The sequence below is a fragment of the Musca vetustissima genome, unplaced genomic scaffold (assembly GCF_032173495.1).
Source record: "Musca vetustissima isolate MV318-11 ecotype Yass unplaced genomic scaffold, APGP_CSIRO_Mvet_v1 utg42242, whole genome shotgun sequence".
Classification (NCBI taxonomy): Eukaryota; Metazoa; Arthropoda; class Insecta; order Diptera; family Muscidae; genus Musca; species Musca vetustissima.
Window position 1 is genome coordinate 1,832 of NW_026876457.1, and position 19,619 is coordinate 21,450.

Below are 19,619 nucleotides of genomic sequence, written 5' to 3' on the forward strand. Positions count from 1 at the left end.
CTGTGCCAACTAGCATTTGCTAAAAAATTTCAAAGGGAATAGAGAATGTCACGTATTACAGACAAAGTTATTGATAACAAATTTCTGTTGTATCTACATATAGACATCATGTATACGCGTGTATAATAACAATTAGCATGTTGAATTTAATTATAGTTAATTAATTTATAATTTAATGCCATATCTACTAATCTTGGATTGTTCGATTATCTATGTGTCCATATGGTTGATACGCAAAATAATAAAAAAAAACAAATAATTGGAAAACCAAATATTGACAACTGCGTTGTGTATTATTTATGAAAAGAGGGGAATAATTCAAATCTAACTTCTATAGTAGAACTTAATATATTCTACCGCATTGTTTAAATCATTTAAATAAATTATTATTATCGTCTTTCTTATCCTACAGAATCAATTTGTTTAACCCCAAACTAATATGGCGCCAAACAGTAATGACACCGAGATTATCAACCCTAATGAATATTTAAGCATACCCGAATGGATTAATGAAGCCTATTTTACACCAATTCTTGAAAAAGATGTAGAGAATTTCAAAGAAACATCTAAATTTAAGGCAGTTGCTGCAACAGCGCCCGGTGAAAATTATACATCGATTATGGTTCGTGTTGTCATCGATGTTATATTGACAGGTAAGATATGCTTTTTGCAACAGATCGATATATTTGTGGAGAGCCCAAAAAGTATATGTATTCATTACTACAATAAAATTCTAGTGTGGATTCTGCTCCTACTCTCACTACATTCCCGAGTTAACGCAGAGTTCTGCCCGGTGAGTCGATATCTTCATGAGTTATTTCGTACGGACGAAGGCGGAAATGGATCTACTCCAATACGTGTTCTGGGCACATTTGTTCCTTTTCTAAAAACATTCTTCTCAAAAAATACTCGATATAGGCCCATTTTTTGACATTTTCTTCAATCTGCTACTCCTAGGATGGCGATGGCGTAATGCAGTGAACAGTGTGTCGGCGTATTTAAATTCCAGTAGAGGAGGACAATTTCTTTCAATGTGGGTTTCGAATAATTATTACTATTACCTAGGAAAGTCTACAGCAGACCAATCATCTTAGCAAAAATTCGGGAACAATGATTAACGAAACTATCCTAAGGTCTAATCGAGTAAGATGGATATGCTATGAAAATGGTACCACCGGTATTTTGAAGGTAATAGCCACATTTTCCAAAGGCAGAGTTGGCTTTCCGGATTCATAGTGGCCGAAACCCTTATTCTCAAAAAATATACAATATAGGTTCATGTTTTGCCATAGTTTCCATTTAAGGTTCTCGCCCCATTTTCGGTATTTTGATAGTCCTAAGCGAACTTTGAATAAAATATTCTATTTCGAGTTCTTCGTTACTAAAAAATTTCTTCGAAAAAATATCAGCATATAGGTCTATATTTTGACATATCTCACATAATTAGGTCCTGCATATTTAGCTGTAGGTAAGAAGTTTTCGCAGAAAAAGTTCAATATAGGATCATGTTTTGACATAGCCCTCCATCTAAAGGTTCTGGCCAATTTTCGATACATTGAAAGTCTTAGCCACAATTTCAAGCGATTTGGCTATAACTAGGCAGAGGATAATGGACCTCCTGGCAAAATTGTATATGTTTTTACATTGATAAAGCCAGTATGTTGAAGTCTCTAGCTGATTTTTTTCGTCCTAAGTATCCGGAGTTTTGTATTTCGTTTGTCCAGAAGAGAAGAAACCTTCTGGCAGAAAATTTTCAATGTTGGTCTTGACCATATTTTGTAAATTAAGTCCATTTTTATTTATTGCAATCTTCATTATCTTCCCTCTTACAGATGGCGCTGCAAAACAAGTTTCATATATCCTCAAAACCGTCTTAGAAAGCGGCAATCAAAGTTCGGAATTTGTCAAATCGATGAATCTCTTCCCCAAGGAAATGAAAATGTATTCTGATTATTTGGCTAAATTTGAAAAACTCTACAAAGAAGCTGGTGTTGAGATACAACTTGCTCCCAAATGTCTACACTGTGAAGATACACCCGAACGCACCGTTCTCGTAATGGAAGATTTAAGTAGAGAAAAATTTAAAAATATGGATCGTTTAAAGGGTTTCGATTCGAAATATAGCCGTTTGGTATTAGAAAAATTAGCCGAACTGCATGCAGCCTCAGCGGTATGTGATGAAGTGAATGGACCCTATGATGAAATTTTCCATCGCAGTTTCATATCCGATGCCAATAAACATATATTTGCTGCCATGTATCCATCACGTACTCATACATGGTTTAAGGCAATGCGTGAATGGGGTCTGGAGGAAATGGAAAAATTCGAAGAGAAAAAATTGGATTTTGAAACATATTACAACGTCAATATAAATATCAATAAAGTGAACCCGGACGAGTTCAATGTCCTCAATCATGGTGATATGTGGGTCAATAATATTATGTTCTCACACGACGACGAAAATGGTGATGTTAAGAAGAGTCTCTTAGTCGATTTCCAGTTGTGCAAATGGGGTAGTCCAACACAAGATTTATGGTATTTCCTAACCACTTCGGTTCAGGTTGATATTCGGGCACAAGAATTTGATAGTTTTATTGCCACCTACCACAAACGTTTGGTGGAATGTTTGAAGCTGCTGAAATACTCCAAGAAAATTCCCAGTCTGAAGGAAATGCACATAATGATGATTAAGAATTCGTATTGGGGTAAGATGTGTTTGAATTTTGAATAAGACGCTTTATAATATTGAATTTCACTTTTACAGCTCAATTCACTGCAATGTCTGTCACGGGCAATATCCTCTTTCCCAACGACAAAGATGCCAATATGGAGAATATGTTAAAAATGGGTCCCGAAGCTGATGCCTTCCGTCACAAAGTTTTAACCTCACCCGTTTTTGTCAATTCAATGCTTCAATGGTTTCCCTTCATCTACAATAAGGGAGCATTCGATGTTTAGATTAAGATAGACAAGCCTAGGAATTTATTTTTGGTAGACAATTTAGTGCAATTTAATTAAATAAATTAAATAATTAATTAAATAAATGTACGTATTTATTTTGTATTTTAATAATTTTGAAATTGTTTATATCCATTGTGCTCAGATTTCATATTATGGTCAGCTATAAAGACTCCCTATAAAGACTGCATTCATCTATCCTACAAAAACTCCCTTCAGCTCGTCTATGAAAGACTCCCTACAGCTCGTCTATGAATGACTCCCTTCAGTTCGTCTATATAAACTCCTTCGAATTCTGACCAATTGGTATTCCGACTATAAAAGTGGACCGGTGTTGAGATATACACAATCACATGTAAGTACCGGACATTTCTATCGGCATCGTGAAATGTTTTATTGTGAATGAACAAACTGCTAAGAGCCTAAAAGTATGCTATATTTTTTATAAAATATTGTATTCATTGACGTATTCTTAGAATTAGACGAGAAAATTGGCTGTACGTCTATAAATAGTGGTATTAAATGTGCATAGACAACAGGGGTCTAATGTTGAGAGTCTATAGAGAAATAATTGCGTATCGCAAATAATTCCGATCGTTCGCAATAGAAGACTAAGGCATGAGTTCGGCTTAATTAACCTTAACCTTAATTGACGTTATGAATAAACCTTGAGTTTAACGATTATAAAAAAAAACAACTCCGTATGAAAAGTGATCGATTTACGTTCACAGATTTTTTATTCCCTCCACCCATTATATTAAGTTCCGCGTGTCTGTTTTAATCAGCCTCCCAACGAAAAGATAGACAACATTTGGCAGAAAATTGCCTATTGTCTGCAGGTAGGCCAAGTTTAAGACTATATTGGTACACTTTAAAACATATTCCCAATATAACAGTTTCCCCAATTTTCGATGATTTGGAAATTTCGAGCATTTGGAAATTTAGCTGAATTTTTTTTTTTTAGTCTCCCTAGGTACTAAATATTATCAACAGTGGTATACTCTTTAGATGGTGTATGAGAACGTCTGTCAACGCAAATGGGTGTAACTCGAGATTTGAAACGCCTTTACACTTTTTCTTTTATAGATTCGACTTTAAAGTGCAGAAACTCAAAGTTGAGCCGTTTTGCCGATAGCTTATGTACTATCGTAGAAAATAGCGAAAGCTTGCGTGTGACAGTTAAGCGTTATCGCCTCATAGCATACGAAATTCCGATACACTATAAGCGATATCGCCTGGCAGAATACCAAAAGTACGAAATTTCGATCGTACGTTCGACTCTCAACATCAGCCCCCAGATTTCCTCCCATGCGTGGAGTTTTCTGAACTAGAAGTGCAACTACCGGCATAAAATAATTTAAGCAAGATTTTTGTGAAGCGTGTCAGCGTCTTGTGGAACGTATACCCAGGAAAATAAACCTTAAACACGATCTTTAACGTATAGGAAGTGTTCCCGAGTATTTAAAGTTCCTCTGTTTTACTATACATCATTTATTCTGCACACAACTATTGAAATCTATTTCAACCTCATCGTGTTTTTTGAGCAAATTAAAAATAAAACACAAATTGCATTTTTCTTTTGTCAGTGTGTCAAAGACATTTCTTTGTGTTGTTTGTTTTTTAATAAATAAAATAAATCATTACACAAACATAAAAATTGAATTATTGTGAAAATAAAGGAAGGACGTGTATAGAATAGAGTCGTATTTAGAAGGCTTGTAGTAACAATATTTATGTATGTACGTACGTTTATTCCTTTATCTATTAAAAATAATAAAAATTTGTATAGATTTTATGAAATTTGAGGTTTTTTTATGTTGATGTGAAATTAAAGGATACTAAATAGTATTGCAACATTAAGCTGTATGCCTTATTAGTTTGTTTGGTTTTGAATGTGTGTTTTTATTCCCATTAGGTATTAACTTGTGGTCTAAGAGATAGAGTTTGGGGGATCGTGTTATTTTTTTACAAGCCAGCTAAAATAATTCTAGGATCTTCAACGGCAGCCTTAATTTTACGCAAGAACATAACAGCCTCACGACCATCAATCAATCGGTGATCGTATGTAAGGGCAACATACATCATGGGGCGAATGACAACCTTGAACGAAAGAAAATAAAACATTTGTTTTTTCAGAAATTATTGGCTTAAATAAATATGTGTGTGAGAGTTGTTATTTACCTGTCCCTTGACGGCAACGGGTCTTTCAAAGATACCATGCATGCCCAAAATAGCACTTTGTGGTGGATTAATAATAGGTGTACCCATAAGGGAACCGAACACACCACCGTTACTGATGGTAAAGGTACCACCATCCATATCCTCAACAGCAATAGCACCCTTGCGTGCCTTATCACCCAAAGCAGCCATGGCAATTTCAATATCGGCATAGTTCATGCTTTCGACATTGCGAATAACTGGCACAACCAAACCCTTGGGTGTGGCAACAGCTACAGAGATGTCAACATAATCGCGATAGACGATTTCCTGAAAGAAATTAAAATAAAAAATTGTAATTGGTATTAGAAAAAGTAGGAGGATGAATGAAGGTAGAGAATGAGAACATTGATATTAAATGTTTCAACAAATAATGGATTTAAATAAGATTCATCCATATAAGCTCCCTTCAGCTCGTCTATAAATACTGCCTTCAGCTAATCTATAAAGACTCCCTTCAGCTCCTCTATAAAGACTCCCTTCAGCTCCTCTATAAAGACTCCCTTCAGCTCTTCTATAAACACTCCCTTTAACTCGTAAAGACTTCCTTCAGCTCGTCTATAAATACTCACTACTTCACCTCGCCCATAAGACTCCCTTCAGTTCGTCTTTAACGACTACCATCAGCTCGTCTATAAAGACTCCATTTAGCTCATCTCGTCTGCGTAGAATTTTTTTAATCTCTAAGAACACCTATTTTCTGAGTAGAAGTTTTTCTTGCAGGAGCTTATATTAGGAGATCATGATCATTCCTCATCGAAAAGCTGATCTTCCGATACACATTTGGTTGAAAATTTTTTGTTTAACTTTGAGAACGTCATAATGCGAAATCATTAACGCTTCTGCTTCATAGCGCTACCAAGAATTTGCCCCCAAAAAGAGAAAATCTGTGAATGAATTACAAACCCCCAAAATTAATATTATGACGAACTACAAATATTTACTTATATTTTGTGAAATAACAAAATCTCTTATTCTCCGGACATAGCCAAGAACACGAACACACAGTTGCTAATTGCCGTTGAGAGCGCAGCACATCTAAACAAATAAAAATAATTGTGTATTTTCCTCTTTTTTGATAAAATAGAGCACACGCACAACAACAACCAACTCAAGTAAACACATGATCGTCGACAGATTATATATGAAGGAATGGAAAAAAATACTCCGAGTTAAAACGAAAAAACTAAAATCATCAATGACGTCACACGTCAGCAGACCAATCACCAGAAAACCACCACAACGAAAAGTGATAAGAAATTGCGTAAAGAACAGAACAACAAGAAAATAGAGATTGGTAAAAAAATGACACTTCATTTTGTTGGTGAAATGATTTCCAAAAATTTTTGTTACGTACATAGGGAATTTTGTTTTAAGACGTTTTTTCTGCATTATGGAAAAGAAGCCAGGCAGGCGGCGGCTTGTGATTACGATAAATTTCCAAAAAATATGATAATGTTATCAAAAGATAAAATTTTTGTTTTATAAACAAAATAGAAAACTTTTGAAAGTCTGCTGATAAGCCTGTTGGCCTTTGGATACCAATGAAAATTCATGTGATAAGTTAGAGAAAACTTTGAGACTGTTATTTCATTGGCTAAAAATTCATTATATATAAAAATATATATTCAAGGTCATTGAAATTCACACCTTCTTTTCCCCAAGCAACATCATCAAAATTTCCATAAACAAAGAGAAAAGAAATAAGTTATTATATTCGAATCATTCGAGAACTAGAATTTATATTTAAACAGAAATCATATGCTGAAATTATTTTTAAAGTATCTTGACAAACAGTGATTTCTGCGCCCAAATCAAAAATTTAATTTCAAAACTTCAAAATTTCATGAATAAATTTTAGAATTTTTGTATTATGCACTATACTAAGAAACTACAAAATATGGATATATGGTTATCGAACCGATCTTGGCTCTATTTGCTTCCCATTCAGATTGATCTATAATGCTATTTATATTCTCATTTTGCAAGTCCGTATCAGGATCTCTATAGCCATATAGACCATTTGTGGATAAGATTCGTGTCTTAAAGTCATATACAGTTTGTAACCAACGACCTTGGTCAACAATTCAAAGAATCATAGATGAAAGTAGGCTCAATCTGAATCAGATTCTGTTCTGGATAATATATAAAAATTGGTGATAGTGGAAAATCCAATAACATTCATTGGGTAGTTGCGAATCTAAGTAAGTAGTTGCGGACCGTCAGCGGGGTTTGGGAAAGAGTATCGGAGGAAAGAGTGCATATTATACCAATATCGACGAGGCGAGAGTGGAGCCCCTAAATAACCAATTCCAAGGTCTTAGACCACCTACTTTCTAAAGAGACCTCACCAACACTCTAACTTTGGAGTCAGGGTACCAACTGTATTCGAACGGAGCCTTGCAGATGTCTGGCCTCATCGATAAGATATTCAGGCGTACTTGCCAAATCCTTATCATGATAAGTGGCTATTCCATGGCCGACCTCAAATCTATAACGACTCATTTCGGGGATGATTCACCTTTAATGGGCATGCAAGATGCTTTGGATACCCCTGTGTTCAACAGAACGGCCATTCAACCTTCTCTAAATCACAGCGGAGATGAAACCCCCAAATTCATTGCGGCAATGGTAATTTGATAATTCCTATGCTAAATGGCCTCATCAGCGTAAGCAACCACCAAACGACATACATCTATTCAATTGTCCGTCCGAGCCTTCAAGTCTATTGCCTATAGACTTAGGCTAAAGCCAATAGAGGCTGCACAATTTCTCCGGCTACCCTCTTCAAATCCTATTTCCTAAGAATTAATTAATTTATTTTCCTTTTCCTTCTTCCGTTTTTTTCTCTATCAACATTTTCAGGAAAGAACTTTCATCAACAGCCAACCTGTTACAACAACAACCAAATGTGATAATGATAAGGAAGACTCCGACAAGACAATTTACCGGAGAGCAGATAACTTCTGCAACGGGGACATCGAGAGGGATAAGAATTCAATAACCGAAAAACAATTCCTTTAGACTAAGAGGAATCTCAAATTTATTCAGAAGTTTTCACGGAATTAGCCAAATCGTATTGTGAGGGACTTTTTTATTGAAAGACTCGACTCCCTGAATAATTAGAATGCACCACTGCGAAAGAAGACAAGGGATAGTCTATGTCGATTATAAGGAGAACCCGTAAGAAAACCTCCGAGAAGGTTCCATTTCGTTTCAAACTGTATTGCCGGGAAAACGTGATTTGTATTTAATTTTAACAGTACTTCATGACCTGATGACTCTTATCTCGATAACCCACACCGAAAATCATAAATAATAATCGCACGATGTTGAAAAGTTATTCAATTGCAACAAAACATATGGTATTTCCTGGTACCCTAAATTTTACACTCTCTACCCTAAAGTCTATTAATAATAACAATAAGATTTGGTTTGAATCCATTACTACTTACAAATATCTGATACTTACGGTTTCATCAATAACCGCATTGACAACAGGTTGATCTTGCAAAGCATAGGCAGCAGCTTTAGTGAAAATGGACATGAAACCAATCTTGATGCCATATTTCTTTTGGAAAGCTTCCAAATGGGCCTTACGGAATTCCATGGCACCACTAAAAATGTGAAATAAATATAAATAAAAAATGAACATTTCTTCTCATTTCAAACTCACCTCATATCGATTTCATTGAAGGTTGTCAACATGGCGTTAACATTTTGAGCCTCCTTCAAACGGGCAGCAATCTTTTGACGCATACGATTCATTTTAACACGTTGTTCGGTACGCGTACCAGTGATTTGTCGCGAATAATCTGCTGGGGGTACTTTAATTTGTGGTGGCACAGCAGCTGGTGTTGGGCGAATTGTAGCCACAGGGATTTGAGCAGCTGGTGCTGGTCTAACTGGTGGTGGAGGTGTGGGACGTGGTGGTGGTGGTGGGGCAGCAGCTGCTGGTTTTGGTGCTGCGGCAGCAGGAGTTGGTGGTGGTGGTGGTGGGGGAGCAGCAGCAGCTGGTTTGGGTGCCTCAGCAGCTGGGGCAGCGGGAGCAGCACCGGCATCAGCCTTTTCCAATTCGAACAATGGTTGACCAGCCTTAACGGTATCACCATCGGCTACAAGAATTTTGCGGACAATACCGCCGAATGGAGCTGGTACACCGACAGTGGTTTTGTCAGTTTCGATTTCCATGACGTTTTGATCGGCCTTGACATAGTCACCAACCTTAACTGTGAATCTGAAAGTGGAGTAATAATAATAATAATATATGGATTTAGATTTGGTTTTTTAAATATAGATCGAAAAATATATATACAAAAAAAGTCCCGATTTACGAATCTATAAACTAAAAAACTTTGGACGGAATGTTGCCTACATTGTCGATATTTTTTTCAATTCAATTTCTTTATTCTTCATGAATGGGAACCTAGCTACAAGGCCATGATCGGTTCCAAAAACAAATAAAAAAGTATATTTCTCGGGCGGATATTTCCACGTCTTAAATATACAATTGACAAGAATTAGGTGCGAACCAAAAAACATTAGCAATAGTATTTTTTCTCCAATTAGTATTAGAAGAATTAGTATTTTTCCTCCATATTAGATGTCACCGAAATTTGAGACTTGTTTTAAATTTAATAACAAAATTCATAATTCACTTCTATTTAGACTTCATTATTATAAACAAAAATATACTATTATAATTTGCAAATATTTGTAATCTCAAGGTTATGTTTATAATCATCACATTGTATTAAAAATTATCTCAAAAGTTATACGATAACACACAACATAACTCCCCCTTCTACTGCATGTTGAAATCTTATCGTTATTTAAAAGTATTTCTAACGATAATAACTTGACTTTCGTGGAGAATAAAAACACAAGCCCTTTTCCCTGCATTATCGAAAAGAAAATACGCCCAACTAGAACTATCGAAAAAAAACGATATCATTAATCATATTTGGAGATTATTTTTTAAATCCAAGTAGTGCTTTCTCATTACTTTTCTATGTTTTTTATTGACACTTTAACAGTCAATGAAAGTGATTTAGAAAATTAAATTTGCAGAGCACATGAACTTGATCAATCGCATGCATAATAATTATATATGCAAAATAAAACAAATAATGTTAGACACCGGCTAGACAAAAGAAACTAGGTGATGTAATAACGCGCCCATTAATTTATGCCGTACTCATTTCTAGTTCTTTATGGCAACATCAACGAAAAGAAAAGTAATTCGAATATAAAAAATAGAATATGTAAAATATACCTGACCTATGGTTAGCTGATCAGATTTGGTGGTCTATTTGAGAAATGTGAGCGAAGGAAATCAATCATTGACACTCGTTTATATTATCATTTTTTTTTCAATTTTGGTTAAGTGTATATAGAATTGGGCGTGGGCATATATGTACTTAATGTGTCATTCGGTTTTTGATTTCTGAAATTATCTAATCTGTCCCCGAATCAGTTTAGCAATTTTTAAAATGTGTTTTATTTAAAAAGATTGAAAAATATTTTTTTTAACTGTTGTTTCATCTATCATCCCAAAGCTAATATTATAGCCAATGCTAGATACTTTTATTATTAGCATTGTATTTACTAAAATGTTAATACTATAATAAATAAATAACATCTTTTCTCGATGTTGGGCACTATGAAAATATATGATCTTGACATTTTAAGACTCCAAATTAAAAATTATGTTTAATTTTTTTTAATAAGGATTATATGAAAACATTATTATCTATTAAACAAGTATTTCCAAAGATAAAACATTTGTTTAAAATGATTTTATCTACCGTTGAAAGTTTTGTTCCAGTACTTAATAGTAAAGCTAGTAAATAATACGAAATGTTTTGGAACGGAGGCGGGCGTTTTGTTCCAGTACTTTTTGTACTCTTCACCACACTTTGGTACAGGGTATTTGACTTTCTGCATATGTTTGTAACAGCCAAAGGAAACGAGAAAGACCAATGGTTTATTTTGAGAATAGAAGTCGATTTATGCATGTCCGTCCGTCTGTCCATCCGTGCATGTTAAATTGTAAAAAGTACAGGTCGCATTTATGACCCGATTTGGATGAAATTTGGGACAGCTCATTTGTTTTACCAAAAAACCCCTATTGAAATTAAATCGGTTCAGATTTATATATATAGCTCCCATATATATTTTCGTCCGATTTAATATAGTCCCTATATATCTTTCATCCAATGTAATAAAAAAGTGCCTGAAATTCCGCATAGCGTACCGAATTGGGTCTGAAACTATGTGTGCTAAATTTCGTGAAAATCGGTTCAAATAAAGCTCCCATATATCTTTTCCACCGATTTTATGTAAATTGTGCACTAAAGACCCAAAGTTTGTACGATTGACACAAAATTTTGTACAATGTATTAAAGTTAATATAAATTAATCTCTGGCAAGATTCGTTGAAATCGATTCACATTTATATATGCTCACATATATATTTTCGTCTGATTATAGGTAAATGAGCACCGAATGTATCAAGTTTGATCTAAATCGATTTACATAAATTTGTCCCATTGCACGCAAAGGTCCTAAATCTACCCCAATGAAATAAAATTTAGTATAGGTTCCAGAAGGACACAAAGATCACATATTCAAGTTCGTTCAGCTTTGGAAGAAATGGGTTTTCAAAATTTTGAAAAAATTAATTTTAATTTCAAGAAGAAATTTAATAAAACTAATTTTTAAAATTAATATTTAGGGCTTTCTCCTATGGACAGGTGGAAAAGTGGACTACGCGAGCAAAATTTTCTTTTATTTTAATTTAAAACTTCTCTTGAATTTAAGACTTTCTAAAATTTCTCCAGTCTTCGCGAGCAGATTTGTAATGTTGTAATGATTATTTGAAGGGCTATCTATGATAAAAATTTATAAATTTTCTGAGAGTTGTCCTTAAAATATAATCAATCCGTTGCTTCTTAAGCGCAGTAAAATTTTTATTTCCAAAATCACTGTACCTTGCTTCTTCAGTTAAATAAACTAATCAATGAAAAATCTGATACAGGCAGTATACCTTAGAAAATTTCAACTAGGTTCCCTCAAAGCGATTTCATCTCACAGATATTCTTCCCTTCTAGCGTCCCTGAATAGTAATTTTTCAGGCACCGAATAATGTGTCATAGCAGAAATTGATTTATTCGTCTCGAAATTTGAATTTATTTTGCATCAGACATTTATTTTCTTTCTGACATGGCAACCAATAAGAATTTGGCCATATAGTGCAGATCTAAATAATATTTTCTTGTTGATATGTGGGCTTGCATTGCGGTATCAGGTCGAGTAAACAGAGCAAAAAATAATGCTCAAATAATTTACGATTATCTATAAAAAAAATCTTATCGTTTAAGCAAGTAGGTGAAAATGATAGGTGTCTAAAAAAAAGATAAAGCTTTATAAATAAATACATTAAATATCAGATGCTTCTTTAGATCACGAACCGCTAGTTTGAAGGAGAACGCATATTAATTATCTTCCAAAAAGTAATTTTATTTATCAGTAGACAAGTTTGGGTGAAAATTCAATGCTAATATTGCAGAAGATCGAACATTATTCAATAAAAAGTTTATTTCCGATTCCGATTTTCGTAGAATCTAATAATCACGAGAATATAAAAAATGTGTTTCCCACACGAAAATTACTTTAATGTTTAACATGCACTGCATTATTGTGTATCCATTATTAAAAATATTCGGCAGGTTCCGATTACGATTGTCGTAGAATCTAATAATCAAGGGTATAAAAAATGGGTGTCCCACACAAAAATTACCGCAATGTTTAACATCCAAATATGCAATGCATTATTATTTATTCATTATCGAAAATAGAAAGTTTCTGTTATTTTACAAACAAGTTTCAGTTCACAAAAAAGTACGCGGTTAATTACTTCCAAATCAATTCATACTAAAAATCTCAATCAGTATTTGAATGGGATTTTGTTACTTCCATCTCTAACTGGAAATTTTGCAAAAAAAAAAAAAAGCAATGCCGAAGGCATTGACCTACTTTCAAAACCTTGACAAAAGCTAATGAAATCAAATACACTTATAATAATAAAAATTAACAGGAAAAAGGAATAGTAAAAAATCATTTAACTTACTTTACATCACCTTCCGATACGGAATCAGCAAATGGTGGTACCTTAACGGTTTCCGATTGCCATAGGCTGACACTGGTGTGGAAACTTTGGCTAGCTACAACGCCCAAAGGTCTGCAATGAAAATAGAATAGACAAACAAACATTTAATAACAACACCATCTGATATTTGTCGATGTGACATCACACTACTAACCTGACAGCGGAGGTCTGTGCATCACCACCAATTTGGCTCAAAAGTTGAGCTTGTCTGGAAGCTAGACGGGCATACTGACGTACAGCATTGGCATTGTTAACCTGCAATCACACAAATGCCATTCATTAATATTATTGTTGTTGTTGTTTCGTTTTTGTTGCAAAAGTAAATAAAAAACAGAAACGTTATCGAAATTATCCGCAGCTCTGCTGATTGCACAACACTTTTCCTTTTGCTGTATTTCAAGCGAACAGCGCAGCCACCAGCTGGCAACACATAAATACTTTAAATCCAAATCGACAAATACAAAAAGAGAAGAAGTGAAATATTCATTGATTCAAATTGTTGCTGAAATGGATTATCACCGTCACGTGAATGATTCATCATCGCCGTGTTATGGCTTTTGCATAATTTTGGAATTTCAAATTTCGTCAAACACTTTTTTCTTCACTGTTGAATTTTCTTTCTGTTTCTCAAATTACATAATGATGCTCGAGCGAAAAGTTTTCTTTTTTTCTTCAGACACATCCACTTCAAACAGTCCGGTCGACACGGCACTCGCACTGTAGGACCCCCCACCCTGCCCCGCCATAAGAATTTCACCTTGCACTTTCTATATGTATGCGTAGGATTCCAGCAAACTTACTTCTTGGCTGCGAGCCGCTTTCATGCCCAGGCTGAGCACATTACGCGGTAAACGCCGCGATGTTAGCGAAATAATACCGGACATTTTTTACACGTCTAATTCGTTCGTTTCTTTGGAATAACAATAAAAATATTTCCGATTACTCTATTTTTGAATATCTACACGGTTACACAAATTCGTCAGGTGGAACTTTTCTTTTCTTCTAGTCTAACTCAGACCGCTGACATGCGACCCCAACAGCACCCGATGAACGTTTTTCGAAAGCGACAAATTGTCAAATTTGCTACAGGAGTTGAGAGTGCTGAGAAAAATTGACAATAGCAAATGTCATAACATTTCAAATGAACTGTCAATAAGTACTAAATAATGAAACAAGGGTGTGCACAATTTAAAAGGGCGGATCGCACGATGAAATTTAATTTGGTAATATTTTAGTAAATAATTTATATTTAATTTATTTACTTTGTTAAGGCTTTGTCACACGAGCCATCAATGTCATAAAAATTGATTCTTACTTTTGTGTTCACACGTAAATATGAATCTTCGACCCGTCTGTAAATATCGACAGACCGACCAGAGGTAAGAATCCCTATTACAGAAACCTAGGCAAATGACGGTTGGGGAGTACAACTGTTATATACAGCCAGTGTATGATCTCCAGTTTTAATCCCCAGCTCTTACATACAGAGTTCTTGCAGCAGTAGAGCGCTATAAGACTTTTATTTGTGCTTTCCTCGACATTCAGGACTACATCATTGGCATAGGCTACAAACTTTATCCTGAGGAGATCGAATTACAGAAGTGTCTCATTTATCACCAGAAGTCATAGTAGAGAAGATAATACTCCACCCTGTGGGGAGCCTCTATTGACAGATTTCTTCACTCTCCCCAAAGGATGAATTGATAATTCTACTTTCCAGAATTCTATCAATCCAATCCGTTAGAAGGCTAATTCAATGTCAAGGAACGTAGACCATGTATAACCAGAGCTCTACATATTCTTCTCGGTGCCTGACCACCTCATGTCAGTGATGTGCCAAATTTCAGAGTCTAATAACCTTACTAAAGTCTTTAGTAGAAAGGAAGAAAGACTAATTGGTCTGTAGTCCTTAGGTAGTGTATGACTCGCCATCCCAACTTTCAAGATGAAACCTACGCCTTGTTATTGCACCATAGGTTATGGGTTTGAATTACCAGTCCTATATGTTAAAAAATACTACATATGTTAGAACAAATTCTTGTAGCAAACAGCCGGACCTAGTGCATGTGGCGCCACATTAAGTTTGTGTGCCTTAACCTTCTACCTGTTGGGTCATTAATAAATAGCTAATATTCTATTAAAAATCCTGCAGGTAAAAATATTGTTGTAGCAGTCCACATCCATTTTCCAATAGAGCTGCACTCACAAGTTCAACGAACACGTTTTTTATACAATCGAAAAAATACCTTTTATACGAAATCCCATTGATCTCAAATATTAATTCCATAGCGTATACATACATACATCAAATAAAATTCACTGCATTTGTGAACATGATTAAACTGACATATACGCTATGGAATTGATGGTTGGCCAATAGGCAAATAAATTTAATACTGTTACGTTCTTGGATTTCACTTAAATCCCGTGTAGACGTTGTTTTATTTCCCGATACAATTCGTACCAAATATAACGCAGGTTCTTTCAGATTACGATTATTACAATGATTTTATTCACACGACTTTACTTTGCACTTTACTTTACACGACGGTTTCAATTCGCGATCTGATTCACAACTGACTCACTGCCTTTCCATTCCCTCTATTTATATGAGCCCTGCCTGTCGCTACAGAAGTTTCTAGACGATCTGGTAACACCTAGATCACGAACAATCTACCAATGCAACAAACACATTGAGTAACAATAACAACAACAAACTTACTGAGTGAACAATAACAACAACAAACTTGAGTAAACAAACTTACAATAACAACAACACATATACAGGCGAGGGAATAACAAAGAAAGAGGAATAACAACAACACATATACAGGCGAGGGAATAACAAAGAAAGAGGAATAACAACAACACATATACAGGCGAGGGAATAACAAAGAAAGAGGAATGACGTTTAACAAGAATTGTACGACAATAACAAAATGGAAAATGAAAGAGGAAATGGAAGGATGTAGAAAAATCTATACAGTGGTTGTTGTTGTGAAGTTATTCAAATAAACTGCGTAGTAGAAATTTACGTTACAATTCAAATTCTTAAATTAACGGAATTCATCTAAATTAACTTAAATCTAAAGTTATATTCGTAACATTGCCCCCCGCTTAAGCCTGTTCGTCCCGAATAGGCACAGTTCCCGTTCCGTAGGGGGTCAGCCGCTCCAAATGTACAACTTTCATCTTCGACCTGGGACTGTCGCTCCTCTGGATGCGATAAACGACGTCATTTATTTTCGTGACAATCTTGTAGGGTCCTTCCCAGTGCGTTTGCAATTTGGGGCATAGTCCTTTCTTTCGTTGTGGGTTGAACAATAGTACCAGTTGCCCTTCTTGAAACCCATCGGTATTTGCCGCTCGATCGTACCTTGCCTTCATGCGGTTGCTAACCATTTTTATTCGATGTCGGACTGCATCGTGGACTTTACTAAAAGAGTTTTGGCTGTCTTCATCTTGGTTCACATCGTCGTTTGGGGTAGCACCGAATATCAAATCGCCAGGTAGCTTTAATTCATTTCCGAACAGAACTTTGGCTGGGGTCCGGGATGTGGAATCATGAATGGCCGATCTATAAGCCAATAAAAACTTTGGAATATGCTCATCCCAGTCTCGTTGGCCACTGTCCACCACTTTCCGTAGATGTTCTTCAAGGGTGCGATTGAATCTTTCCACCATGCCATCTGATTGTGGATGTAGGGGCGTCGTTCTGGTTTTCTTAATTCCGTAGGAGTCACACATTTCCTTGAAGATCGCTGATTCAAAATTCCTACCTTGATCGGAATGAACCTCAGATGGAACACCATAGCGACAAATCCAATTTTTGCTGAACACATCCACAATTGTCCTGGCTTCTTGATTTGGGATAGCATAAACCTCCGGCCATTTACTGAAGTAATCCATGACCACTAAGACATACCGGTTCCCAGAGTCGCTTGTGGGGAACGGTCCAGCTACATCCATTGCGATTCTTTCAAAAGGGGCTCCTGAATTATACTGCTGCATGTAGCCTCGACTCTTCCGTGTTGGACCTTTAGCTTTTATGCACCTTTCACAATTGGCGATCCAGTCGGCAATGGATTTTTGACAGCCGACCCAGTAGAATCTCTGCTTTACCTTTTCAGCGGTCTTTGCTATGCCAAGATGTCCTCCACTTGGGCCATCGTGAAACTCCGACAAGACATCTCTTATTTTGGAGTCTGGGACGACGATCAAGTTCCGGTGAGATTTACCGTCCTCACTTTCCCATTTGCGATATAGGCAACCATCTTTTATAAGTAGACTGTCCCACTGGGCCCAATAGGATTTTAAAAGAGGGCTTTCGGAGGTAATTTCTTTACGACTAGGTCGCTTGCCCGTTTCAATGGCCGAAATTACTTTGCCCAGAATGGGATCTCTTCGTTGTTCCGTCGACCAATCTTCACCCGACTCAAACTGCAATAGTCGGACATCAACGATATTCTCCTTATTCTCAGCCTTTGAGCAATGCCTGCATTCTACCTTGCATGGCCGACGAGACAGGGCATCAGCATTACCGTGTTTTCCGCCTTTTCTGTGCTCGATTCTGAAATCATAACTCTGGAGCCTCTCGATCCAACGGGCTAGTTGACCTTCCGGATTCTTAAACCGCAGCAACCATTGGAGAGCAGCGTGGTCGGTCCTCAGCAGGAAATGTTGGCCATATAGGTATTTGTGGAAGTGTTTAACGCTCTCAAGGACAGCAAGCAGCTCTCTCCTCGTCACACAGTAATTCCTCTCAGGTTTCGACAATGTCCGGCTGTAGTACCCGATGACTTTTTCCTGTCCGTCGATTTCCTGGGAAAGGACGCCACCGATGCCGCACGCACTTGCGTCTGTATCCAGAGCAAACTTGCCTCCAGGTATAGGGTATGCCAAAATGGGGGCTCTGCATAGCATGTCTTTGAGTTTACTGAATGCCTCTTCTTGGTCGTTGCCCCACTGAAACCTCTGGCCTTTTTGCGTTAAGCGGTGTAGACAGGCGGCGATGTTGGCAAAATTTGGGACAAATCGACGGTAGTATGTGCAGAGACCCAGAAAGCTTCGCAGCTCATGGAGATTTCGGGGCTGCGGCCAATCTCTGACGGCTTGAATTTTCTCCTTATCCGTCGATATGCCCTCCGGCGTCACGTGATGCCCCAGGAACTTCACCTCTCGTTGGAAGAGACTGCACTTCTTTGGGTTCAGCTTGAGGCCTGAAGACGAAAGCTGCTGAAGAACATCCTTTAAATTCTTGATGTGTTCGTCGAAGTTGCGTCCCATGACTATGATGTCATCCAGATATATGAGGCACGACTTCCACTGCAGCCCTTTTAACACACGCTCCATCAGCCTTTCAAATGTAGCCGGGGCGTTGCAGAGTCCGAATGGCATGACATTGAACTGCCAGAGACCCCCGTTAACGCCAAACGCTGTTTTCTCTTTATCTTTCTCGGCGATCTCTACTTGCCAGTACCCACTCTGCAGGTCGAGGGTGGAGAACCATGACGTCCCGGCTAATGTGTCCAATGTGTCGTCGATTCTTGGGAGCGGATAGCTGTCTTTCTTGGTGACATCATTCAACTTCCGGTAGTCCACACAAAATCGGGTGCTTCCGTCTTTCTTCTTGACCAATACCACTGGGGAGCACCATGGACTTGACGATGGTTCTATTACACCACTCTTTTCCATTTCACTTATTAGCTTCTGGACCTCGTCTCTTTTTGCCAGGGGAACACTTCTTGGAGGCTGCTTAATGGGTCTCGCGTCTGCTGTATGGATTTCATGCTTCACCACTGATGTTCTTCCCTGGTGCTCTTTTGTCAACGCAAAGGTAGAGGCATATTTCCATAATAGCTGCTTAGCCTTGTTCCTCTCGGAAGGCGATAATTGGTGTGTCCACTCTTTTATGTAGCCGTCGAGGTGCTTCTTCTCCATGGAAGCTGGCTTTTCGGTGCTAGTTTCCAAATTAACTACAGCTTCAGCTGGTGTGCATTGTCCAACATCGGAAAATTGGAAAATTTGCTCTTGCTTGTTTGACAGGTTCAAAACTCTAACAGGAATCAATCCGTCCTCGTTGCTTTTCACCAGGGCATTCGCTATTAGGATGTTACTGTATCTGTTTTCTGCTGGTTCCACCACCCACAACTTCTCGGCTCCACAATCTCCATTCATTGGTACCCATATTATTGCTTCGGCACAGGGCGGTATTATCTCTGGATGGTCCGTAGTCAGACGCCTGATGGATGTACTTTCATCGTAGCCCACGTTT

General features: G+C 37.0%; 2 protein-coding genes across 2 annotated transcripts; one reads left to right on the forward strand and one right to left on the reverse strand.

The window, feature by feature from the left end:
* The first annotated feature begins 439 nt into the window (after nt 1-439).
* Nucleotides 440-2,960, forward strand: LOC133321012 (uncharacterized). Its single transcript, XM_061530118.1, has 3 exons — nt 440-653; nt 1,833-2,705; nt 2,765-2,960. The coding sequence occupies exons 1-3, from the start codon at nt 440-442 to the stop codon at nt 2,956-2,958; spliced, it is 1,281 nt and encodes a 426-aa protein (XP_061386102.1). The 3' UTR covers nt 2,959-2,960.
* A 1,955-nt stretch (nt 2,961-4,915) lies between these two features.
* Nucleotides 4,916-14,347, reverse strand: LOC133321011 (dihydrolipoyllysine-residue succinyltransferase component of 2-oxoglutarate dehydrogenase complex, mitochondrial). The gene is made up of 7 exons (XM_061530117.1): nt 14,146-14,347; nt 13,491-13,600; nt 13,307-13,396; nt 8,852-9,412; nt 8,648-8,792; nt 5,140-5,445; nt 4,916-5,058 (listed from the first exon to the last, which is right to left on the reverse strand). The coding sequence occupies exons 1-7, from the start codon at nt 14,227-14,229 to the stop codon at nt 4,924-4,926; spliced, it is 1,431 nt and encodes a 476-aa protein (XP_061386101.1). The 5' UTR covers nt 14,230-14,347; the 3' UTR covers nt 4,916-4,923.
* Between the last annotated feature and the right edge of the window lie 5,272 nt (nt 14,348-19,619).